Raw genomic sequence first — 25,478 nt, 5'->3', positions numbered from 1 at the left:
TGACAACTCTTGAACTTTATCCTCTCCCTCTTTATGGCCTCCTTCCTCTGAGCTTTTATTTTTTTTAAATTTTTTTAAATTTATTATTACTTTTTTAAAGATTTTATTTATTTATTTGACAGACAGAGATCACAAGTAGGCAGAGAGGCAGACAGAGAGAAGGAAGCAGGCTCCCTGCAGAGCGGACAGCCTGACCTGGGGATCCATCCCAGGACTCTGGGATCGTGACCTGAGCCGAAGGCAGAGGTTTTAACCCACTGAGACACCACAGGTGCCCCTCCCCTGAGCTTTTAAACATATTCATGTCTCAGCCATTTTTAGCCAAACCCTCCTTTTCTATGCTCCTGGGTTACCACCCTATCCTTCTCTATTCCTCTTTACAGTCAAACTTCCTGAAAGTGTTGCCTACATATGGGGGTGTCCATTTCTTCTCCCCTTACTCCCTCACCTCTGCGAGGCTCCTCTTCCCTAGGGTCACCCCCGACTTTACAGGGATGTTTTGCCGGCCTTATATTGTTTGACATCTCAGCAGCAGCCAACACAATTGACTATTCTCTCCTTCTACAAACACAAAGAAGGTGTCCTTACCTTCTTACCAGTCCCTTCTCTGTTGCATAAGGAAGGACTTTGCTTGTTCCTTAAACCCCAGAGGTCTGTCATAGATTTTGTGCCCTTTGAACTCTATACACCCTATATATATAGTCTTATTTTCTCCCCAGCTTAAATGACATCCATGTGCTGCTGAGTACACTATCTCCAGTCCAGAACTTTCTCTGGAGCTCCAGTTTAATCCACTGTCCACTGAAAAGCACTTGGATATTTCACAGTGCCCAAAGTAGCACAAATGTAGTATGTTCTAAACTGAACTTGTTCCCCACAAATCTGTTTCTCTTCCAGTACCACTATTTGGTTAAATTTGAGTTCAATAAATATTTATTGGATGCTTGCTACCATATGTGCCAGGCAGGAAACATGTGCTGGGCATTGTTGATTAAGAGGACAAATATGGCTCTTGTCCTCTCATAACAAAATACAGTGTGATATCCATTATGATAGGGAAAATACTATCATCTGTTCAAACACATACAGTACCAATTGTGCATGCCAGAAGCCTGGTGGCCAACCGTAATTTCTTTTGTTTTCTCACCACTCCTATTTAACCAATTACTACATCTTTTCAAACTACCTACTTCCTTTCATCTCTATAGCTATCATCATCCTTAGTCTGGATGATATAGCCTCCTAACTAGTCTCCTTGCATATGGTTCTCCTTATCGCCAGTCCATCCTGGCACAGCACCCAGAGCGAACTTCCTAAAGCACAGAAATGCCTTGCCATGTCCCTGACTTAACCTTTCAGAGGCTTGGGGTGCCTGGATGGCTCAGTGGGTTAAGCCTCTGCCTTCGGCTCAGGTCCTGATCTCCGGGTCGTAGGATTCAGTAACGGGTTGCATCAGGCTCTCTGCTCAGCAGGGAGCCTGCTGCCCGTCCCCCCCCCCCCCCCCCCCCCCCGCCTATTTGTGATCTCTGTCAAGTAAATACATAAAATCTTAAAAAACAAACAAACAAAAAAACTTTCAAAGGCTTCTCATTGTCCTCAGAGTCAAGTCCAAAATTTACAGTACGGTTTACAGAGACTTTCTCCCTTGAGCCTAGCCTTTTCATGCTCCCTACCACAAACTCCATATTTTCACCACACACTAATTCCTCAGATTCCTAAAATGCACTGAGGTCTCCAGTCCTTTGCATATATATTTTTCTCTCTCTGCCTGAGACACTTCTTCTCCAATCCCACCAATCTTCACCAGCTAACTCTTACTTATCATTCTGATCTCAGCTGAAAGGTTATTTGCACAAGAAAGTCTCTCTTAAGCACTTAGAATTAGGCTGTGGCCCTAACTAGGAGCTCCAGAGCAAGTTTTACATCACCCTATTGTGATTTTCATGAAACTTTAAAGATTCATTTATTTTCTGACTTCCGAGGAAGTCTGTGAGCTATGCCAAGGAAGAAGCCTTTATCTGTTTTGTTGATAATTGGATCTTTAATGCCTTGCATAGTGCCTGGCACAAAGTAATCTCTCTGTGCCTCAGTTTCCTCATCTATAAAACAAGAATGAGAGAACTAAGCTCATTGTTTGCATTTTGTTGAATAGTCTGCATTTTGTTAAATTTTCTTATAGCTCACGATTTTATGGGACAGAAATTTGGATAGGTCTCAGCTGCATGATTCTTCTAACCCAGTGGCATTGGCTAGGCTCATTTAGTAATATTCAGCAGGCCAGATGGGTTGGTTTGGAGGGCTTCACTCCCATGTCTGACGCCTTGATGGGAATGATTGGAATGCTGGGATCAGCTGGAGCTGTGAGCCAGAGTGTCAACATGAGACCCCTCCAGCATGGCAGTCTCAAGGTAGTGAAACTTCTTACATGACTGCTCAGAGCTTCCGGTGTTCCAAGAAGCTTGGGCAGAACCTGCAAAGCCTCGTTTCAAAAGGTGCAGAACCTCCAGAGGGTTTTTTTGAGAGTTAATATATGTTAAAGTACTTAGAAGAGTGCTTAACTCATAAGTACTATTAGTTATTCTTTTTTTAGTTTATTTATGTTAAATTTATTTATTTAAGTAAACTCTATACCCATCATAGGGCTGGAACACATGCCCCCAAGATCAACAGTCCTGTGCTCTTCTGACTGAGGCAGCCAGGCGCCCAGGTATTAATTATTGCTAAAGGGATGCGAAAGTGAATGAGGAGTCTTCTTTTCTCAATTAGTGATATGTACCTCCTCGTAAAATAAATACTTACTGCCAAACTCTTAGCCTTCTTACTTCCCTTCAATCTGACCTTTTCCCTACACATGCTCTCTCACCTTCAGTGAAACTGTCTAGCTGCAGACAGGCATTAAATATTTATCAATATTTAATGTCACATGTTTTATTAATAAGAAATCTACATTAATTTCCATTGTATCACTAAAGTAAGTTCATCATAATTCTCAACTGTATAATTCCTATTCTTGTGAACCCGAATCGAGAGTCGGCCTTTGGTAGTAGCCCCTGTCATGACAACGCCACTTCAGCAAGACGAGAGAAGGCCTGGGTTTCCGTCACCACCGCCCAGCTGCCGTAGAAGCTTCAACTACGTGCCGGGCTCTCCGCGGAATCCGTTCCTCTGGCCCGCCCACCAAAAAGGTGCCACTCTAGCACAGCCTCTGCGCCCTCTCAATCTCTATGATATTCTTTTCCTGTTTCCTGATGTTGCATGACGGGAGAAATAGTCTACTTCCCCCCAGCGGTGCCCAGGGAATGACCTAGTTCGGAACTCCATTTCCCGGCGTGCATTGCTGCGTACTCTCCTCCCGCTGGCAGGAGGCGGGTTCCGGTTGCATCAGCGTGGGACCCACGGCGAAATGAGACTGTTCGTGAGCGAGGGCGCTCCGGGGAGCCTGCCGGTGCTGGCAGCGGCGGGCAGGGCCCAGGGCAGAGCGGAGCTGCTTATCAGCACCGTAGGCCCCGAAGGTAGTCGGGCTGATGCTGGTGGGCGGTAGATGAGGGGGGCGGGACCGAAAAACACGCTAGACATCCATCCCGTAGTTGTCTTCTCCAAACCTCCACCGCGACCATGCACTCCCGTCCACCTCAAACCCTCCCCGCCCATTATTCTTGGTCAGCCCGTCCCTACCTCCTCGTCACATCTTTCATTAATGGCTTCCCTCAGTTAACCCTCGGTATACCCCTTCCCTCATCTCTAGCTTCTACCTCCATCCCCTCCGCCAATTTTCCCGTATCCCGCCTCTCTCCAGTGAACCTCTCTCCTTTACAACTTTCTCCCACACCCGTCAGGTACCTCCGACCCCCATACTCTCTGTAGTTATTCATCACAACCCCCAGGCACCTCTCATTCACTCCTTTCGGTTTACCTCTTCTTTCTAACCATCTGTTTTGGTACCTCTTAAAAGTAGTTTTCTTGTCACTTCTTTCAATTCTGTAGATCACTCTGTTACTCTCGGTTGCTTCAGTGTTTGGCTGCTGCACTGTCCCAATACCACCAACACCGCCCCTCTGCAGTGCCCATCTGTTGCTTCCAACTGGCGGTCTCAGCTGAACACCTGCTAGTCTGTCCAGCTCATTCTGGACCCACCCCCTTACAGTAGTCCTATCCAGAAATCTTTCCAGTGTCTTTCTTCTGCTTTTCCCTGAACAATGAGATGTTGTTCTAAGTTAACAAGTTTTTGTTTTTGTTTTCTTTTCTTTGTTTTTTCGCTCCCTTTCCTCTTCTGCATCAGAGTGCGTGGTCCCGTTCCTGACACGGCCTAAGGTGCCTGTTTTGCAACTGGATAGTGGCAACTACCTCTTCTCCACTAGTGCAATCTGCAGGTCAGTACTGGTCCTTAAGGCAGGGAGGCGGATGAATAAAATCAGGGTTTAATGTCCGCTGTGTGGCTTTCTTTGCAAGCTCTACTTCACTGTGGGAAAGAAATAGGCTAGACAGATGGGCCCCTCTCATTCCACCTTCTGTTGCTCTCTTCCTGGGCAGATACTTCTTTTTGTTATCTGGCTGGGAGCAAGATGACCTCACGAACCAGTGGCTGGAATGGGAAGCTACAGAGCTGCAGGTGGGCCTGAGACATGGGGGATGGCAGGCAGGCCCTTGCTCTTTATGGCCATCCTGATCTGTGTCCCCTACATTTTAGCCAGCTTTGTCTGCTGCCCTGTACTATTTAGTGGTCCAAGGCAAGAAGGGGGAAGATGTTCTTGGCCCAGTCCGGAGAGCCCTGACTCACATTGACCAAAGCTTGAGTCGTCGGAGCTGTCCTTTCCTAGCTGGGGTGAGTTGGGCTCTGAGATGGGGATCAGAGAAAATTATATGATATAAGAACCAAGATGGAAGGCTATATTCAGAGTGCAAAACCCACACTGCTGCTTGTTAGCAGCGTAATCTTGAAAAATCACCAGACTCTAATCCTCAAGTTTTTTCTTTCTTTTTTTTTTTTTTTTAAAGATTTTATTTATTTATTTGACAGACAGAGATCACAGGTAGGCAGAGAGGCAGCCAGAGAGAGAGAGGAAGGGAAGCACGCTCCCCGCTGAGCAGAGAGCCCGATGCGGGGCTCCATCCCAGGACCCTGGGATCATGATCTGAGCTGAAAGCAGAGGCTTTAACCCACTGAGCCACCCAGATGCCCCAAGTTTTTTCATTTTTGAAATGAGGTAATATTAGTAGGTACCTCAATGGGCTATTGTGAGGATTAAGTGAGGTGACTTAAGGGGCTTAATGAAGTACTTGACACGTAGTAAGTGTTTAGGAAATGGTGGTTATTAATGTATGCACTGGGAAGAAACATAGTATTTTACCTGTAGACCTTTTCCTTTTCTTTCCTCAACAAAGGAGACAGAATCTCTAGCTGACGTGGTTTTGTGGGGAGCTCTCTACCCATTACTTCAAGACCCAGCCTACCTCCCTGGTGAGAACTCTGCGTATCACTTCATCTCCTACCCCAGCCCAGGAGCTTGGTGGAGGAATTACAGAATGGGCAGTACAAAATTGAGGATCTACTCTGAGGCGTAGTTTGACAGGGCAGTTACAGCATAAAGATGGTTGAGGGAACTGGGGAAGAGAACTGGAGACACTTCATGAAGAAGGGAGGAGGTCCATTCTTGCCTGCCCATTGCAGGCCTGGCTGATTCCCTCTTTTCTCCCATGCCCACAGAGGAATTGGGTGCCCTGCACAGCTGGTTCCAGACCCTGAGTTCTCAGGAGCCATGTCAGAGAGCTGCAGAGACTGTGCTGAAGCAGCAGGGTGTCCTGGCCCTCCGGCCCTACCTCCAGAAGCAGCCCCAGCCTGGCTCCTTTGAGGGGAGGGCTGTCAGCAATGAGCCTGAGGTTTGGAACAGCAGTGGGATCCCCACAGAACCTCAGTACCTGGGGGTGGCTTGGAGAGGGACTTTGAGCATCACCATTAACTCTTTTAGTTGTTGGAGACCAAAAAAAGTTTCTTTAGTCTGTGGGTTTCCTCACCTGGTGAGGGATTGTGTCTGCTCTCTTCACAGGAGGAGGAGCTGGCTACGCTCTCTGAGGAGGAGATCGCCATGGCTGTAACTGCTTGGGAGAAGGGCCTGGAAAGCTTGCCTCCACTTCGGCCACAGCAGAATCCTGTGTGAGTAGGCACTGAAGAGCGGGCTTTGTTTGTTTTGTTCTGTTTTGTTTTTTAGGTGGGCTCCACACCAGCATGGAGTCCAACACAGGGCTCGAGCTCACGACCCTGAGATTGAGACCTGAGCTGATATTAAGAGTCAGATGCTTAAGCTGCTGAGCCACCCAGGGGCCCTGGGGCTTGGTTTCCTAAGTGGAAGTTACTGATAGTGCCGATATTTGTCTGACAGCCCCCTTCACTGACCTCTTTAATTTCCATCTTTTCCTTTGGCACTTTGTACCTCTCGCTTATATAGTTATATAATAGAATGCAAGCTCCCTGAGGGTAGAACCCCAGGCCTACTCCCCTTTATGTCTGCCGTGGTAGGAAGCACACTCCTGATGAAGAGCGGTGCTGCAGAAGTGCTTAGGGGCTCGGGGTACAAGAATGACTGGGTGGAAGCCTGGTCATTCATGAAGGGGCTGATTTCTCAGCTGGATTTCAGAGCAAGTGACGGCATTCAGTTACAGGGAGTAAAGTCAATGAATGCAGGAGAAATCAGTGAGCTTTCTTTTAAGGAAATGATCTAGAAGACATTCCAGGAAGTAGTTGGGACTTGTAACTGGAGGAGTGAGGTTAACAAGAAGAATCATCTGAGTCTTTGTTAACAGTAGAAATCACGGGAATCTGTGAGCTCTCAGGATGGCAAAAGTTGAAGGACTCAGTAAATGGTGGGAGCGAGTACTGTAGGCTGAGAATGGTTGGAAAGATTAAAGGAGCCCTGGTGAGGGGTCAGTGCCCAGGAGGGGTGGATACAGGGTGTGTGCAGCTGAGCTGTCGGGTGTGAAGCACGGGAAGAGTGGAGTGGATGAATGACTGGAGACAGCAGATTGAGTGGCATGACTGGGCCTGATCTGGGAAAGGGTGGGGGGGTGGCTAGGAAGGCAGTAGCTGATGGCTGTGGGCTTGAGTAGGGCCACAGAGATGACTGCCATGGGCTAGGGAGGGGGATGTTGGGTAGGGAAAGACTGGGAAGACATGATGCGGTGGCAGGCTTCGAGTACTTGAAGCAGTGACTGAAGGTCATGCTTCCAGCTGGGAAGAAGGGGAGAGGGCAGTGCTGGGAAGGCGTGCTTGGGTGGCATTGGGAGTCTGGGGGGTGTGGTGGTTGGACAGAACCAGGAAGAGGGGAGTTGGTGCCTGAGAATGAGCTGGCAGAAAAGAAGCAGTCATAATAGCAAAGTGAGAGGTCAGTGTGGAATGCAGGTGCCTGGCCTTACTTACTGTGGCAGGGCCCTGCACTTTGACCTGGGGTGGGGGGTTCTCTTGGCTTTTAGGGGAGTTCATGATCCTGTGGTTTCCCGTGAGGAAAAACTTCAGATGTACCTGAGTCTGCAATGGTAGAACAGATCTGTGTCTGGGTGTTCTGTGTGCTGTTGGTCCCTCTGGCTTCTTCTCCATGGACTGTTGTTTTTTTCTTTCCCTACCAGGCTGCCCGTGGCTGGGGAGAGGAATGTGCTCATCACCAGCGCCCTCCCATATGTCAACAATGTCCCACACCTTGGAAACATCATTGGTTGCGTGCTGAGTGCTGACGTCTTTGCCAGGTGGATCCAGCTGCTGGGGGAGGGACCTTTTGAAGGAATGGTGGGCCCAAGTGAATAGAATGCCTCAAGGGTGGGGGTTCAGGGGATTCTGGGGACATGGAGGGGGCCAAGATGGGGCCCCTGTGATCACCATATCCCCTTCCAGGTACTCCCGCCTCCGCCAGTGGAACACCCTCTATCTGTGTGGAACAGATGAGTACGGTACGGCGACAGAAACCAAGGCTATGGAGGAGGGTCTGACCCCCCAGGAGATCTGTGACAAGTACCATGCCATCCATGCCAACATCTACCGCTGGTTTAATATCTCGTTTGATATTTTTGGTCGTACCACTACTCCACAGCAGACCAAGTAGGTTTCCTGTAATCAGGCAGGAATGGAGGGTGAACACTGGGTCTGGGGGCAGTGAGAATGTCCTGGAGACAGAAGGAACCAAAAGTGTTGTTTAGACATCTACCCCCGTCTCTGCCCCCAAACTTAGGATCTGAATAATGCCCTGAAGTGGATCCCAAGCATGGGGATTCCATAGATGCGGAAGCTGCCCAGGGGCTGAAGGAGCAGTGAGGAAGGGAAGAGACAGGACTTAGGCTCGTGAAACTATGAGCCTTCCCTCTGCCACCTCCCGGCTCTTCCTGGCTGCTCTGGAGTTTGAGGGACATTCCCTCCCACTCCCATGTGGGCTTATAGCATATGTACTCATTCTTCCTCTGCCTGATACTCATCCTTAATAAAAACTGTTTAGTGGGCAGGTTGTCAGCTTAATAGTGTTAAGCAATTTAGCAGATGGACTGATGAATTTTGATTCCGGGACATAATAAAAAAGAGTACAGTCCTGTCCTTTTAGAGATTTTTTGGTAGTGAAGAGGACAAAACTGTTAAGTTTATATTTGACAGACATAAATTAAATTCTAGAGTGATGAGGGAAGAGATTGTGTAGGGGAGTTGGGGAGTATGTATGAGGGGTCTGGGTCATCCACGAAGACTCCCTAAAGATGACTAGATGGCCTTGGCCTTGAGGGGCCTTCTGCCTGATTCTTGCGACACTGGGACTGATATGGGGCCTGGGTGGAGTAGCAGGAGGGCGGGGTGCACTCCTTCCTCTGACTGCCTCTGACCTGGCTCTCCCCTGTGCTTGGCTCACCTTGCCAGAATCACGCAGGACATCTTCCAGCGGTTGTTGACCCGAGGTTTCGTGCTGGAAGACACTGTGGAGCAGTTGCGGTGTGAACGCTGTGCCCGCTTCCTGGCTGACCGCTTTGTGGAGGGCGTGTGTCCCTTCTGTGGCTACGAGGAGGCCCGGGGTGACCAGTGTGACAAGTGCGGCAAGCTCATCAATGCCATTGAGCTCAAGGTTGTGAGAGGAGGGTCTCATGGAAGGAGAAGGAGGAGGGAAACAGTCTCTGTTGTTCAGAGACTGTTCAGAGGTCCCATTTGGGGTTTTTATTTTAGCATTCAGGTCCTTTCATTGGTGCCTTTTTTTTTCTTTCTTTTTTCCTTTTTTTAAGATTTTATTACTTTAATTTATTTTAGAGAGAATGAGCAGGAGGAGGAGAGGGAGAAGCAGATTCCCCACTGAGCAGGGAGCCCAAGGTGGGACTCAATCCCAGGATCCTGGAATCATGACCTGAGCTGAAGGCAGCTTCTTTTTTTTTTTTTTTTTTTTTTTAAAGATTTTTATTTATTTATTTGACAGAGAGATCACAAGCAGGCAGAGAGGCAGGCAGAGAGAGAGGAGGAAGCAGGCTCCCCTAGAGAGCAGAGAGCCCAATGCGGGGCTCGATCCCAGGACTCTGAGATCATGACCTGAGCCGAAGGCAGCGGCTTAACCCACTGAGCCACCCAGGCACCCCTGAAGGCAGCTTCTTAACCAGCTGAGCCACCCAGGCACCCCTCATCAGGTCCTCTTTTTACCCCATCTCATTGCTCGGTTCATTGCACTCTTACTGAGCATTTACTACGTGCTCAGCATTGTGCTAGGTGATAGATAAGATGAAGGCGTGCTGCCTTACCTTTGCTCCTGCTTCAGGCCACCTGATCTGCGTTTTTTTTTTTTTTTTTAAGATTTTATTTATTTATTTATTTGACAGAGATCACAAGTAGGCAGAGAGGCCGGCAGAGAGAGGAGGAAGCAGGCTCCCTGCTAAGCAGAGAGCCCGATGTGGGGCTCGATCCCAGGACCCTGGGATCATGACCTGAGCCGAAGTCAGAGGCTTTAACCCACTGAGCCACCCAGGCGCCCCCTGATCTGTGTGTTTTAATTAGTTCTTTCTCTCTTCCAGAAACAGGTCTCCTCTTTTCTGTGCTTACTCATTGGCTAACTTAGTCATTCACTTATACAGCACATGTTTTTTGAGTCCCTGTGATAGGGTAGTCACTGGGGACTGCTGGGGATGTAGCAGTGAATAAGACAGATCTTTAGCTAGTGTGGGGATGAGACCAACCCTAAAGACAAGAGTGTATATATAAGACAAAATGCTGGGAGGCTGTGACAGTGGCTTCTGGGGAAAGGTTTTTATTTTTTTATTTATTTTTTATTTTTTTTATTTTTTTTAAACATTTTTTTTTAATTTATTTATTTGACAGACAGAGATCACAAGCAGGCAGAGAGGCAGGCAGAGAGAGAGGAGGAAGCAGGCTCCTTGCCGAGCAGAGAGCCTGATGCGGGGCTCGATCCCAGGACCCTGAGATCACGACCTGAGCCGAAGGCAGCGGCTTAACCCACTGAGCCACCCAGGCGCCCCTGGGGAAAGGTTTTTAGCCAGGTGATTAGGGAAGGCTTGTCAGAGGACGTAACACGTGAACTGAGAGTTTAACTGAAGAAATGAGAAGGAGCAAGCCAGGCGATGAGAGGTTGAGAACATTCCAAGCAGAAGGAGCAGGAAATGCGAAGGCGTATGAGGCAGCAAGCAGCTGAAAAGGCAGAAGGGAGAAGGCCAGCGTAGCCGTAGCACAGTGAGAGGGAGGCTGGATTGAGATGAGGTCAGAGAGGTCAGCGGTGACCAGATGACCTAGTAAGCCAGGGTGGCAGCTGGATGGTAGGCTGCTCCATGGAAATGGATGGGAGGGAAGCAGGAGAGAAGGGGAGAGACCAGTTTGGAGGCCAGAGTGGTAGCTCAGAAATGGGATGATAGGTTGGCCTAGGTTAGTAACAGCAGGAATGCAAAGGGAAAAAGGATTTGACACAGATTTCTGAGGCAAACTCTGTAGAACTGGATAGGTGAATTCAGGCTGAGGGACCGTCAAGAAAATGGTAACTTGGAAGTTTGTGGCATGCACCTCTGGGGTGGACAGCAGCAGCATCTGCGAATGTGGGCAGGCTCGGATGAAGGACAGGCACCCAGGTTTGTTTCCCTTGTGGTGCCTGTCAGACATCCACACAGAGGCGTTAGGTAGGTGGTTGGAGATAGGCTTGGAGAGTTCAGGACAGAGGTCCTGAGAGAGTTCTCATCACCTAGCTTCAGAAGCCCGGAGCCTGGCTGGCTCAGTCGGGAGAACTTGTGCCTCTTGATCTCAGTGTTGCTCCTGAGTACAAGCCCCACGTTGGGCATGGAGTCTACTCAAAAAAGAAAAAGATTCAAAAGCCTAGATCAAAACTCACTGGGAGGCTTTCATTGATTGGCCCTCCCTTCCCCCAAACTGTTGAGTCCTCTGGCCGTCATCCACCAGTGTTTGCATAGTCAGCGTGTGCTGAGAAAATAACTTTTTAAAAAAAAATATTTATTTATTTGCCGGGGGGGTGCACGTACAAGCAGGGGGAGTGGCAGGCAGAGAGAGAGGCAGACTGCCTGCTGATCAGGGAGCCCGATGTGGGACTTGATCCCAGGACCCTGAGTTCATGACCTGAGCCAGAGGCAGATGCTTAACCAACTGAGCCATCCAGGCATCCCAAAATAGCTATTTCTTAATGCTTTGCTTTGGAAAGGCCTGCACTTGTTTCTCATGGGACCTGCTCTCCCTAACATGATTGTAACTTCCTTGGGGAGAAGAACTGTGTCTCCACTCCTTCCTTCCCTCATGCAGCTGCTTAGAGTGCAGTGCTCTTTACTTAGCCTGTACGCAGAGAATGCTTTTTCCTATTCTTTGCAGTGACAGGACAGAGTCGTGAAACTCTGAGCAGCAAATGCTGTGTTCTGTGGACTTGAGTCTTCAAGTTCACAGAAGGCCCAAGAAAGCATGAAGCTCAGTGAGATGGCTTACTGGGGAGCTCATCCCTTTGTGTGTCCCTCCTTGCTGCACAGCTCCCCTTGGCCTGAAGTCCTGATCCTACCTCACCTTGGATCACCCTTCCCTTGAATTTCCTTTACAGAAGCCTCAGTGTAAAGTCTGCCGGTCCTGCCCTGTGGTGAAGTCCTCTCGGCACCTGTTCCTGGACCTGCCTAAGGTAAGTGGGCCTTTGCCTCAAGCTAGTCTGCACGGCCTCTTTGGCTTCCTCTGCCTCAGCCACAGATCTGTACCAAGCCATGCTTGAATGTTTTTAATTTCCCTTTTAAAAATATACAGGCTTACTGTAAAAAAGGCATAACAGATTAAAGGGGACAGAATGCAAGGCCCAGGCCCATTCCCCAGAGGTACTAACTACTGCTCATTTTCCTTTGTGTCTATGCAAGTAAACATATGCATGTGAAACTATTTTCATGTTTTTTTCTTTTTCCTAATATAAATTAGATCATGGCATTCATATGGTTCTGCACTCTATTTTTTTTTTTACTTTATAATATGTTGAGTGGATTTTCCGTATTAGTAGGTTTGCCGCCTCTTTTTTTTTTTTTTTTTTAAGATTTTATTTATTTATTTGACAGAGAGAGAGAGTAAGAGAGGGAACACAAGCTGGGGGAGTGGGAGAGGGAGAAGCAGGTCTCCCACTGAGCAGGGAGCCTGATCGGGGGGCTCTATTCCAGGACCCCAGGATCATGACCTGAGCCGAAGGCAGATGTCCAACGACTGAGCCACCCAGGCACCCCAATTTGCCTCCTTTTTAACTTTGGAAATAATTTCAAATTCACAAAAAGAGCTGCAAGAATAAACAGTTGAGCCATAAAGAACCCTGTGTGCCTATTACCTTGCTTCACTAGGTGTTTAGATTTTGCTCTTTTTAGCAAATCCTTGCTCTTTGCACATACGTGTGTGCATACATAGCCTCTTTAATCTCTCTCTTTTTAAAGATTTATTTATTTTGTTTAGAGAGAGGAGCGTGTACACACTCAGTGAGAAGGAGCAGAGAGAGGGGAGAGAGTCTCAAGCAGACTCTGCTGAGCGTGGAGCCCAATGCCGGGCTTGATGCCATGATCCCGAGATTACTGCCTGAGCCAGACGCTTAATGGACCCTGCCACCCAGGCGCCCCATGTCATCTTTACTCTTAAATAATTATGTTTCCTAAGACAAAAAAGACATTTTTGCATAGCCATAGTAAACAACTGCAAGAAATTTAACATTGATACAGTTGTCTGATCTACCATATTTTGGTTTTGTGAATTATCCCAATAATATCCTTTGTAGAGTTTTTTTTCTTTTAGTACACAGCCTAGCTCACGGTCATGTATTGCATTTAATTTTTCTCTTTAGTTTCCTTTAATGTGAAACAGTTCCTCAGCCTTTCTTTATCTTTTGCCTTTTCACAGTGTTTAAGACTGTGGTCTCTGCCCTACCCCCCAATAGTATATTCCTTATTTTGATTTGTTCCCTGTTTCCTCATGATTGAATTCAGGTTGTGCATTCTTTGTTGGAATACTACCTAAATGATTGTGTTCTTTCAAGAGGTACATGATGGCCATTTCCCCCTCACTGGTGATGTTAATCTGTCTAGTCAAGGTGTTACGCATTTCCTCTACTATTCAATTAACATTTTTCCCTTTGCAACTTATAAGCAATCTGTGGGAGTATATTTTTAAAACATACAGATACCCCGTTCATCATTAAAAGGTGCTGTAGATTTAGCATCCATTTATTTAGTCATTCTTTTTTTTTTTTTTTTTTTTTTGGGCGATTTTATTTATTGAGAGAGAGTGAGCAAGCACAGGCAGGGGGAGTGGCAGAGGGAGAGAGAGAAGCAGGTTTTCCACTGAACAAGGAGCCCTATGCAGGGCTGGATCCCAGGACCCCAGGATGATGATCTGAGCTGAAAGCAGACACTTAAGCAACTGAGCCACCTAGGTGCCCCTTAGTTAATCATTCTTATATCCTGAGCCGCTTTTCATGAAGCTTTTCCAACTCTACCACCCCTACACATGTACCCTTCTCCTTTGCTCATTTATTAGTTATCCATTTTCAGTGTGGACTCATGGATTCCTATTGTTTTCAGTGGTTTGCAAATGGTTCCTGTCATGAATAATTTTCATGTTCACATTGTCCCTCATTTGGCTGGCAGGAGTCTTTTTTTTTTTTTAAACAATTTTGTTTTTTTAAACAATTTTATTTATTTATTTATTTGAATGAGAGAGAGCATGAGAGGGGAGAGGTCAGCAGGAGAAGTAGACTCCCCACCAAGCAGGGAGCCTGATGCGGGACTCAATCCCGGGACTCCAGGATCATGACATGAGCTGAAGGCAGCCGCCCAACCAGCTGAGCCACCCAGGCACCCTGGCGGAAGCCTCCTTTTTTTTTTTTTTGTTAAAGATTTTATTTATTTATTGGACAGACAAGAGATCACAGATAGGCAGAGAGGCAGGCAGAGAGAGAGGAAGGGAAGCAGGCTCCCCGCTGAGCAGAGAGCCCGATGCAGGGGCTCGATCCCAGGACCCTGGGATCATGACCTGAGCCGAAGGCAGAGGCTTTAACCCACTGAGCTACCCAGGCGCCCCTGGCAAGAGCCTCTTTAAGATCATTTCTCTGTGTGTTTTTGACATCTCCCACCTTTTAGCTAAGGGCTTCCTTATTTCCTGGCATAACAAGGTATCTAGGTTCATCTATTACAGCCTAAGAATCAACCATTTCTCCACAAAGCCCTGGTTCATTTTAGTAGAGAACGGCATTAGAGACCCAGATTGAGGCGTGTGGTCATTGCTACTGGGATGTCTTTGCTTCTGGTCCCTTCCCCCCAAAAGTGTTAGGCATTCATCTGAAGTTCACACTAACACCTGTGATTCCAGTCCATCCCTACAGAGGTCTTCCCCACCTTCCCATATTTCGTGTTTGTATCTCCCTTCTAACACAGTAAGTACCTGGCTCCTGACCTTTACTCCTTTCCTCGATCCTATAGTACACCTAAAAATAATTTCAGAATTGCTTCATAGTTTCTGGTAAATTGTGATTATAAATAATGCTGCAGCAGATAACCTTGTGCTTGTGAATTTTTATACTGTTGGAAGTGTGTCTGCAGGATCAATTCCTTGAAAGTGATTACTTGCATATGTAGTTTATTGCCAGATTTTCCTCACTAGGTGTTTCATTTTGCCTTCCTTCCAGCATTGTGTGCACCTGTTTCCCCACAGTCTCACCAGTAGAGGTCTTGTCAGGCTTCAGAAGCTATGGTATTTATGTGCCTAAATCACATGAACCATTCCTTCCAACAGATTTATCTTTGTTTTTCTGCTTATAAAAGTGAAATAAGCTTGTTTCTAAAATTCCAGGTAGAAATATGGTATAAAAGTGGATGTCCCACATAATTCCATCTGATACATATTTTTCTTCACAGGTTTTCCTGAGCTTCTGTTCATCTGTATGCTATTACTTATTTTTAGAATTTGTATTCTGTATTATTTTGTGGTTTGCTTTACTTAATAAATGTGTCTTGGAGATCTTTACATGTCAGTATGTACAGATCTAACTCACTCTTTTTTTTTTTTTAAAGATTTTATTTATTTATTTGACAGACAGAGATCACATGTAGGCAGAGAGAGAGAGAGAGAGAGAGGAGAAGCAGGCTCTCCACCGAGCAGAGAGTCCGATGCGGGGCTCGATCCCAGGACCCTGAGATCATGACCTGAGCCGAAGGCAGAGGCTTTAACCCACTGAGCCACCCAGGTGCCCCCTAACTCACTCTTTAATGGCCTTAAAAGTATTTCGTTTTTGGGGCGCCTGGGTGGCTTAGTGGGTTAAAACCTCTGCCTTCAGCTCAGGTCATAATCTCAGGGTCCTGGGATCAAGCCCCGCATCAGGCTCTCTGCTCGGCAAGGGGCCTGCTTCCTCCTCTCTCTCTCTCTGCCTGCCTCTCTGTCTACTTGTGATCTCTCTATGTCAAATAAATAAATAAAATCTTTTTAAAAAAATGTATTTCGTTGTATTGATACACCATATTTCTTCAAACTCTACTGAACCATGGGAGTTGATTGCAATTTTTTTGCTATGATGAATAGTGTCTTCCTTATATATGCATCCATGCACTTTTGTGTATTTTTATTGCAAAAATTTCTACCAGTGGAATTGCTGTGTCAGAGTCACGAGTCTTTTAATTCTATATTGCCAAACTACTCCAGAGAGGTGGTACATGTTTATCCTTACGCGAACCAGTATGAGACTCCTAAATCAGCTCTCTGACTTTCTCTGCCGTCTCAGCTGGAGAAACGACTGGAGGAGTGGTTGGGGAAGACATTACCTGGCAGTGACTGGACACCCAATGCCCGGTTCATTATTCGTTCTTGGCTTCGGGATGGCCTCAAGCCACGCTGCATAACCCGAGATCTCAAATGGGGAACCCCTGTGCCCTTAGAAGGCTTTGAGGACAAGGTAAAAACCCTATGCTTTATTCATATGTCCTATTATTCTGCCTTTTGGTTGAGACCCTGAGCTAGTAGAATAGACTGTTGATTATGTCTTGCTTCATTTGGAAACTGGGTTGGTGAGGTTCTCCCAGTGTTCCTTCATCCTAGTCTCTCTCCTTCCTCCTGGCCCTCCAGGTATTCTATGTCTGGTTTGATGCCACTATTGGCTACTTGTCCATCACAGCCAACTACACAGACCAGTGGGAGAGATGGTGGAAGAACCCAGAACAAGTGAGTCCTTGGTTACCCTGTCCATGGGAAGGGTGTGTGCAGTGGGTGGTTAGGGGTGGATATCTGATCTTTCTTGGGCCTTTGAAAAAGATCTCAGGAGTTTTGTTTCCCAACTGTATTCTGTAGGTGAACCTGTATCAGTTCATGGCCAAAGACAATGTTCCCTTCCACGGCTTAGTTTTTCCATGTTCAGCTTTAGGAGCTGAGGACAACTATACCTTGGTCAGCCACCTCATTGCTACAGGTACCCTGGAAGACTGAAGATGGGGGGATTCCTAGGGAATGAGGGCTGAGGCTTTCCAGAATGAAGATCCTGGAGAGGTCCTCGATCTTGAGTTTGGAGGTGAAATGATATAGGAAGTTAGAACATGAGAACTTAACCCAGAAGAAGGGAACAAGAACCTAAAGAAAGCATAAGTCTGGGGCGCCTGGGTGGCTCAGTGGGTTAAGCCGCTGCCTTCGGCTCAGGTCATGATCTCAGGGTCCTGGGATCGAGCCCCGCATCGGGCTCTCTGCTCAGCAGGGAGCCTGCTTCCTCCTCTCTCTCTACCTGCCTCTCTGCCTGCTTGTGATCTCTCTCTGTCAAATAAATAAATAAAATCTTTAAAAAAAAAAAAAGAAAGCATAAGTCTGAGGCTAAAATTCTGTAATGGGTAAAAGCAAAGGGAAAAAAGTCAAAAATGGAGAGGAAGAGATCCTCAAGTTCTTTGCAGGCCTGCTACTCAAGAAATGTTGCTGGACACCCATAGTTGAGGTTGAGGGAGAGGAGGAGTTAGTGGGTCAGAGAGGGAAAGGTGTGATTTGAGCACATGGTTCTCATTCTACTTCTCTGTCCAGAGTACCTGAATTATGAGGATGGGAAATTCTCCAAGAGCCGGGGTGTGGGAGTGTTTGGTGACATGGCCCAGGACACAGGGATCCCTGCTGACATCTGGCGCTTCTATCTGCTCTACATTCGGCCTGAGGGCCAGGACAGTGCCTTCTCTTGGACAGACATGTTGCTCAAGAATAACTCTGAACTGCTTAACAACCTGGGCAACTTCATCAACAGGTGGGACTTGGGTGGGGGGTACGTCAGAGTTAGTGGATGAGCTGGAGGCAGGGCAGGGTGGAGTGGTGGCTAGCTCTGCTCCACTAGGTGGGAGACATGGGAGAGATGGGGGTGACGAGGCGGGAATGAGCAGGATCTGTGAGTGATTGGGTGGACAATGTGCAAAGTGGATTTCTAGCAAATTGTACCCGATCCTGGAACATAGTAGGATACGTTTGCTTGGGTGAAGTCAGTTGTATGGGTGTGCTTTAGCAAAGTTGGTCACAAAGTGAATTTTTGCAAACTGGTTTCATTTTAATATTCTTTATAGAATTGGAAATGTGTTCTCTCCTAGCAAAAAAATTCACTTGCAGACCGTTAGACGAGTTTGGCCGAAGAAAAGGGTTATTTTAGTGTAGAGGTGGGAGACGCTTCCTGTACTTTGGGGGTTTTGTTACTTGAGGCTCACACTCCATCAGCAGCCCCACCTCTGCTCTTCTGCTGGCTGGCTCCGATCCTCCGCGGCCCCCGCCCTCTCACATCTGGCTGTCAGCCGTGTTGCGCAGACGGTCTCTGAGAGTATTGGATAGCAAATTATCTGTATTTCAACTTCATCGTTCTTTGTATCTCTTTCTTAAAAATCAGATGGACATTTCTTCACTTTATCAGGTTTCTTATTCTTAGTGGGGAGAGAGAACAAGGAATAGATTTAAGCTTTGCCTTCTAACTGGAGGGAGCCAGGAGGCATCCGTCCTGGGAGAATGGAGAATTAGGAAAATCAGGTCAGATTTCTAGGAGGAGACTGAGCAGTAATTCCTCTTTTCTCTTCCCTCTCTTTCCTTACTCCCCTCCCAGAGCTGGGATGTTTGTGTCTAAGTTTTTTGGGGGTTACGTGCCAGAGATGGTGCTTACTTCGGATGATCGGCGCCTGGTGGCACACGTCACCCTGGAACTCCAGCACTACCACCAGCTGCTGGAGAAGGTCCGGTAAGCAAGCAGGCATTTGGGTCTCATCTCCCCGGAGCTGTGCCAGCCGGTGAGAGCCCCCCGCTGGTCACTCTCAGGCTTTACACCATGGCCTGGCCCCTCCCTTCCCAGGATCCGGGAGGCCCTCCGCAGTATCCTCACCATCTCTCGCCATGGCAACCAGTACATTCAGGTGAATGAGCCTTGGAAGCGGATTAAAGGCAGTGAGGCTGACAGGTAAGTTTGGCTACAGGAATAACATGGCAGTGGGCCATGTCCTCCTGGAAAGTCTAACGTCTCTTCTTTTGCAGGCAGCGGGCCGGGACCGTGACAGGCCTGGCAGTGAACATAGCTGCCTTGTTGTCCGTCATGCTGCAGCCTTACATGCCCACGGTCAGTGCCACCATCCAGGCCCAGCTGCAGCTGCCACTGCCAGCTTGCAGCATCCTGATCACAAACTTCCTGTGCACCTTACCGGCCGGACACCAGATTGGCACAGTAGGTCCAAGGGCTGGAGGGGCTGGCCTCTGAGCATCCCTGCCTTTGCCATGCAGCCTTTGGGCTGAGGTCAGAGAACTTGGACATAGGACTCTCACAGCTGTTCTCTGAACCCTTACCCCCCGCCTCCCCACTCTGCACTTACACTTGTTTCTGATAGAAAGTCCTTGGTATCGCTCACAAGCCCAGTATCAGCTAGCCCATGTGCCATCATCGCTCTTCACGCCAGAGCTCAGGACCTGGCACGTAAACTAATTGGTCTACGGTAGATGTTTGGAAGAAACATCACGGTCCCCTGGTCTCCATAATGCCAATAGGCAGTAAGCAGGGAGAATACAGGATAGCCGTTTCCCCTTTGACACAAGAGGATAAAGTCCACCTCTGTACCCTTGTGTCAGCCCAGCATCCTCAGTCTTAGACCTTACTGATAGTTTGGGCTTTCAGAGTGCGTGCCAGTGCCTTATCTGGATTCTTTACTCAAGTCAGCAGCTATCTGCTCATTTGTTTCTTCTAAAACTACATATGTAGAGTCCCGGAATGCCAGTGACTGGGGACATAGAGGCCCTCTGTACGGTCTGGCAGGGTTTCTCCCTCATCAGTGAATGATTATGGAATTCTTTCTTCACAGGTCAGTCCCTTATTCCAAAAACTGGAAAATGACCAGATTGAAAGTTTGAGGCAGCGCTTTGGCGGAGGCCAGGTGAGAAAGCCAGACTGCACTGTCGCCCCGGCAAGAGCCACAGTGTCCGGGTCCCCAAGTAGCTCTCAGTACTCTCCCTCTTCTGGGCCTGCTGCTTCCTTCCTGGGAGTTAGCAGCAAGAGCCCTTGCAGTGAAATGTCATCAACCCCCCGCCCCCGGCTGTGAGGTGAAACTCGAGGCCAGGGCTGTTTACAGAGCAGATGCTAACTGTTGTCCTTCTCCAGGCCCGAGTGCCCCCCATGCCAGCTGTTGTAGAGGCTGCGGCCACAGCTGCTCCGCAGCAGGTACAAGTGCTCATGGATGAAGTGACAAGACAGGTACTCGGCGGAAGCCCTGAGGGATTGCGGAAACACTGACTCCTCAAAAACTTCTCTCTGGTCTCACTACTCTTCTTGCCCCACCTGCTCTGCTCTTAGGGCAACATCGTCCGAGAACTGAAAGCGCAGAAGGCAGACAAGAACCAGGTTGCTGCTGAGGTGGCTAAGCTCTTGGATCTGAAGAAACAGTTGGCTCTAGCTGAGGGGAAACCCCTTGAAACCCCTAAAGGCAAGAAGAAAAAGTGAAAGAGCCTGGCTCATAGAAAGTTACTTTAATGGATATGGACAGTAATAAATAAATTTACAATCTCTATATACATGCTGAGACCCTTTCCTGTTGTCTACCCCAAGCTTTCCCGCCTCCTGAATAGATGGGGTTGAGGGTCACATCATTGGCACTGGAGAAAGATGGTCAGCACCCACTTTTGTGAAAGGTAGGTGGTGGCCCGAGGGGGAAGTGATGGTCCCAACTCTTCATGCTTGGTGCAGATTAACCATTCGGTCAATGAGAGCTCGGCGGGTCGCCTCTACCTCCCTGGTCAGGCGCTCGATTTCCTGCTTGAGTCGTTCATTCTCTTCAGCTAGCTGTGCCACTTTCCTTTCATTCTCTTGTTCTTTCTCCTTCATGCGTTGCTTTCCAGCCACAGCTAGGGACTGATCACTCTGTTTCCGCTTCCTGGTTCTTCTCTGGTCTTCCTCCTCTTCCTCCTGAGCCAGGGAGCTCTGACTGGAATCTGGAGAGCGAGGGCTCTGGGAGCTGTTTGTGACCTCGGCTGGTCCTGGCTCCTCAGTCAGCCAAGCCAGAGAGGCGGGGTCAAGAGTGGTGAAGGTTTTTGATTCTTCCTTCAAGGGAACGAGGAAAGGTAGGATAGGTATTAGTTGAGAAGGGAAGGGCAATGCCCCCTGCCCAGCTTTAGTCATCACATTCTCACCTCCTTGTTTCCAGAGGGGGAAATGTAGGTACCCCCATTTTCATCTGAGGACAGCACTTCTTGCAGGTCCTCATACCAGGCTTCCAGCTCCCAGCTGGACAGTGTCCCGAAGGAAAAAGGCAAGGACTCAGCTGCCATCTCTGCAGTTGGATCAGGTTCTGGAAAAGGACATACTCAGGATGAGGGGTCCGGTGGGAGAGGAACAACTCCATAAAGCAATCAGATAGTCTATATAGGTTGGTAGACTGGCCTGGTACCTGTTTGCAGATACAGTTTTATTGGAACATAACTACATTCATTTATTTACATATTGTTTATGGCTGCCTTCATGCCGTAAGAGTGGAGCCCTCAGCATCCAAAATATTTACTGTTTGGCCCTTTCAAATGTATCAATTGGTCAGTACCAATATTCCCTCTTTGCTGCTTTTGCCTGGCATTTGAAGCAGCATGGGTCTACCACATACATTCTTATGGGATCCTGGTAAAAGTCCTGAGCCTCCCTTGAGGAACTCTGTTGGTAGTTTCCAGGGGGCAATTATCAGACCATCTTGTGTTCCTTTCTCCTCCTGTGTGGGGAGTCCTCTGGGTGAGTCTAATCTTGATGGGGACTGAGGTGTGGTAAGACCAAAAGATTAACTCTGTTGGGGCTGACTGCTCACTCAGCCAGCTTTCAATTAGGACATGCTCTAAGAATAGTGATTTGGTCACCTAGATAGGGGCAGGCCAGGAAGATGGATGTGCCTGTCAGCAAATGTCTGCTCAGATTCAAATCCTCCTCTCCGGTTTTCTTTAGCTGTTTTCATAACTTAGTAGGGCCCCAGTACAGGGACCTTAAGCAGCATCTCTTAGGAATTGGTTTTGGGAAAGGGATGGTAAAATTACCTGCTCTCAAGTGTGGTGATGTATGAAGATACACTTCCTTCTGGAACACTGTGGGGATCAAAGATAGATGTTAGCCATTTTTGGAAGGAGAGAGGCAGTTCTTTTTATTTCCGGCCTCCTGCTGGTCTTTCCTCACTTCCTGTCTTTGAGGGTGTGCACAGTCAGTGGTCCCTGCAGCCATTTCCAAGGACAGAGGAGAGCCTGACCTTTATTTTTAGTGGCTGACATTTGTAGTCCCAATTACATAATAGAAAAGTCATGGCCAACTCCATGGCTTCAAGGTAGGCCTCAAAACTGCCAGGGTAAGGACCAGACTACAGGGAAGGGAACAAATCAAGTGGTATTTCTCTAATTCCACTCATACCCTGACATACTGTAAATGCACATTTCCAGTTTCAGTGTCTCCTGGGACCTCCGACTGTGTTACATAATTGCTTATTTGAATTTCCTTTTGGGTATCTAAAAGGCGTCTCAGATTTAATATGTCCAAAGACAAATTCTGGTCATCTTCCCTTCCATGGTCTTCTCCAGGTCAGTAAATCAGTAAATGGCAACTCTACTTGCTTAAGCCAAAAGCCTTAGCACTGTCCCTGATTCCTCATTCACACCCCACAAGTCAAACCACCAGCTAAATTTTAAAATTTATTCTTCAAAAACCCACAACCCAGTTGCATTGTTTTCAATCTGGATCAAGTTACTATCCTCTCCGTTGGATTACCCAGTTTCTGCTCTTGCCACACCTCCCCAAGTCCGTTCCCAAAAAAAAGCCAGAATGAGCCTTTAAAAACTTGTCAGGTCCTGTCATTCTGTTCAAAACCCTTCAATGACTTCCAATTTCACAAATATTAAAGGCTAAGGTACTTAAAATGGCTTCACAGACCTCACACAATCTACTCTTCTCATTGACCACTCTCCCCCTTAACTCACTCTAGTCCAGCCACCTGGCCTCCTGTTCCTTCCCGTTCCCATGCTCCCTACCTAGGACCTCTGTTCTTGCTGTTCCTTCTCCTGGAAAGCTCTTCCTTTCACATACCTGCGCAGCTTACTCCCTTGCCTCTTTTTAGATCTTTTATTTTTTTTATTTTTTTTTTTTCTTAAAGATTTTTTTATTTATTTGTCAGAGAGAGAGGGAGAGAGAGCGAGCACAGGCAGACAGAATGGCAGGCAGAGGCAGAGGGAGAAGCAGGCTCCCCGCCAAGCAAGGAGCCCGATGTGGGACTCGATCCCAGGACGCTGGGATCATGACCTGAGCCGAAGGCAGCTGCTTAACCAACTGAGCCACCCAGGTGTCCCTCTTTTTAGATCTTTTAAATGTCACCTCATTTAAATGTGAGAGAATCCCTAGCCTTCCAAGGTAAAACTGTAACCCCACCCTGAGCATTGGCTACCCTTCCATGCTTTGGTTTTCTCCACTGCACTTGTATTTGTTCACCGTGAACCTTTTCCCACTGAAATGTAAGCTCTGCTAGAGCAGAGATTTTCTTGTTCATGGATATATCCTGGACCTGAAATGCATGGCACACAGTAGGTGCATGATAAGTAATTTGTAAGGAAAGCACGGACAAATTCTCCCTGGTCTTTTACAGGGAAGGGAGGAGGAAGCCCAGAAGCCAGAGCAGCAGCTACTTATCCCTAGGGACTGGAGATGCAATATCGCCCAGAGTGTTTCTCTTCAGGGCTGTCCTCCCTGGGGAACCCTCCTTGCCTTCCAGTGCGTGGGATGCTGCTTTCATCAGCACTGGAGTCCCAGACCAGAGGGCTGCAAAGCCAAACAGGGGGCTGGCCTGATGCAATGGTTACACACACAGATTAGCTGGAGACTGGACAGGGGGAAAGAGGCAGGGACCTATCTCAGGGGAAGGACTGTACACTGGGGAGACCCCAAATGGCTTCCCACACTTGAGAAATCCAGGATGCTCTCTTGTGCAGGAGGCCCAAGGACCTCTGGGGTAATGGGAAAACCCATCTCCGCTCCCTATCCATCGGCACCCCTCCCCTCAGTCTTGGGTCAGTCCCCTTAAGGTTCTCTTCTTCATTAGGGTGTGGAATGGCTGTCCTGTGGAGGATCCAGGAGCCCTAGCTATCGACGTGGCCACTCTGGCCCTGAGACGCTAGGGCTGAGACAGGACTTGAGGGTGGGGTAGGGGGTAGTGGCGTTTAGTGGTAAACGGGCGTCAGCGTCGTGAACTATGGTCTTCCAGGCCTCTCCGGCGTGGGGGAGTGTCCTGCTGCTCCGCCTCCCACCGGACAGGCCCAACGAGGAGGGCTGGGGTCAGCAAGGGAAGATGATAAACCTCCCGAGGGCATCCGGACCCACGAGCAAGGCCCATGCTCCGGGCAGGGGTGGTGTGACACTATCGTCCAAAGGAAGAGAGGTCTGTGAGCACCACTCCTGAATAAAGGATGCTCCACATCCCTCCCTCGGACTGTCGCTGACTTCATCGGGGAAGGGGTGGGGCCACATCCTAAAAAGCATATGCCCCAACTTTGAGGGGCCAGCCAGTGTTCCCCAAGAATAGGAGGGTAAAAAGTAGATGGGGGAATCAGTACTCGCCTCTCTCCTCAGGTTCCGGATCTGATTCTGGCTCTGTGGCTGCCACCCGCTCATCTTCAACATGATATTACCTGCGTCTCAGACTCAAATCTCTGACCTCGGTAGCTCCGAGCACTGATCTTTTAAGAAGGTTTTGCCCTCCTCTCAGGGGCGGGTCCAGAAGCTTACCAGTCAGAACGCGGCACGCCGGCGCCGGCCCCGCCTCACCCCTTACATCCGCCACTCAGAAGCCCGCGCGGCACCGCCCCCATCGCTCCCTCCTGCTCGGTGGTAGACGCTGTGTTGGACCCGGAAGTGGCTTTGGGTCACGAGGCTTCGCGGAGGAGGTGAGTGAGTCATGCGCGCGCGCGAAGGGGAGAGCAGGAGGGGGAGGGGAGGAAAGGGGGGCGGGGATGATGCAATGTTTGGCAACCGGTGTCTCCGCGCGCACGCGCAGGGGACTACAAGGGTGGTGGGAGGCGCGGGGGTTGGTGGTGGTGTAGGGGAGAGGAGAGGGCGGGGCGCCAGCGCCCGGCTCCCAACGGCCTCAACGGCTATCAACTGTGGCTGCCCCTTTGCTGCCTGCGAAGCCTCAGGGCAGCTTGTCTTGCTCAGGAGTTCTTATTCCGCCCACCTGGCATTAGCCCCTGTTGCACCTTCTCCATAAGGGACTCCCATTTTGCTTGGTTCCCTCCCATTTAATGGGCACAAGGTCTTTTAAACCAACCTCCTTTGAAAGTTTGCATCCAGCCACAGGACTGCCTAACGTCTTCTCGAGTATTCTTCTCGAAAATCTCGAGGTCTTCTCTTTTAGCCCCTTAAATCCCCCAGAAGGGACCGAGGAACTTGAATACTTTTGATAGTCATTTTCAGCTCCTAGCAGAAAAGCACCCTTAACTTCTTTGTGAAGTTTCTAATGCGCCCTCAGCATGTCAGAATTCATGTCCCTTGCTCAGTGGA

The 25,478-nt window shown here is 48.4% G+C and overlaps 2 protein-coding genes across 4 annotated transcripts; one reads left to right on the top strand and one right to left on the bottom strand.

Annotated features, from left to right (window-relative positions):
- Positions 1–3,365: 3,365 nt before the first annotated feature.
- Positions 3,366–20,513, top strand: LOC111160238 (methionyl-tRNA synthetase). The gene is made up of 21 exons (XM_022523156.1): positions 3,366–3,512; positions 4,280–4,370; positions 4,531–4,609; positions 4,688–4,822; positions 5,383–5,458; positions 5,705–5,877; positions 6,045–6,151; positions 7,618–7,734; positions 7,880–8,083; positions 8,882–9,083; positions 12,039–12,113; positions 16,224–16,394; positions 16,565–16,660; positions 16,787–16,904; positions 17,498–17,711; positions 18,546–18,677; positions 18,789–18,893; positions 18,968–19,154; positions 19,783–19,854; positions 20,079–20,171; positions 20,271–20,513. Exons 1-21 carry the CDS (start codon positions 3,404–3,406, stop codon positions 20,415–20,417), a joined length of 2,703 nt encoding a protein of 900 aa, XP_022378864.1. The 5' UTR covers positions 3,366–3,403; the 3' UTR covers positions 20,418–20,513.
- LOC111160240 (DNA damage inducible transcript 3) lies at positions 20,429–24,633 on the bottom strand. Of its 3 annotated transcripts, XM_022523161.1 has the most exons (4): positions 24,540–24,633; positions 21,986–22,033; positions 21,104–21,261; positions 20,429–21,014 (listed from the first exon to the last, which is right to left on the bottom strand). In XM_022523161.1, the coding sequence occupies exons 3-4, from the start codon at positions 21,239–21,241 to the stop codon at positions 20,646–20,648; spliced, it is 507 nt and encodes a 168-aa protein (XP_022378869.1). In that variant the 5' UTR covers positions 21,242–21,261; positions 21,986–22,033; positions 24,540–24,633; the 3' UTR covers positions 20,429–20,645. The 3 variants fall into 3 exon arrangements, with proteins under 3 accessions (XP_022378869.1, XP_022378868.1, XP_022378870.1); XM_022523160.1 differs by lacking the exon at positions 24,540–24,633 and having other exon boundaries at positions 21,986–23,049; XM_022523162.1 differs by lacking the exons at positions 21,986–22,033; positions 24,540–24,633 and having other exon boundaries at positions 21,104–21,319.
- Between the last annotated feature and the right edge of the window lie 845 nt (positions 24,634–25,478).

Source organism: Enhydra lutris, unplaced genomic scaffold, assembly GCF_002288905.1.
Source record: "Enhydra lutris kenyoni isolate GAN:26980312 unplaced genomic scaffold, ASM228890v2 scaffoldscaffold74, whole genome shotgun sequence".
Taxonomy (NCBI): domain Eukaryota; kingdom Metazoa; phylum Chordata; class Mammalia; order Carnivora; family Mustelidae; genus Enhydra; species Enhydra lutris.
The sequence above is the reverse complement of the archived record's forward strand: the minus strand, read 5'-3'. Positions and strand labels throughout refer to the sequence as shown.

What these genes read in the sequence shown, in the direction of transcription:
- LOC111160238 (XM_022523156.1), top strand. Translation starts at nt 3,404, where the DNA reads ATGAGACTGTTCGTGAGCGAGGGCGCTCCGGGGAGCCTGCCGGTGCTG. An exon ending in GCTGTCCTTTCCTAGCTGGG is followed by an intron (nt 4,823 to 5,382) that starts GTGAGTTGGGCT and finishes TCCTCAACAAAG; the next exon opens with GAGACAGAATCTCTAGCTGA. An exon ending in CAGCCACCTCATTGCTACAG is followed by an intron (nt 16,905 to 17,497) that starts GTACCCTGGAAG and finishes TTCTCTGTCCAG; the next exon opens with AGTACCTGAATTATGAGGAT.
- LOC111160240 (XM_022523161.1), bottom strand. Translation starts at nt 21,241, where the DNA reads ATGGCAGCTGAGTCCTTGCCTTTTTCCTTCGGGACACTGTCCAGCTGG. An exon ending in CCCCCTCTGGAAACAAGGAG is followed by an intron (nt 21,015 to 21,103) that starts GTGAGAATGTGA and finishes GTTCCCTTGAAG; the next exon opens with GAAGAATCAAAAACCTTCAC.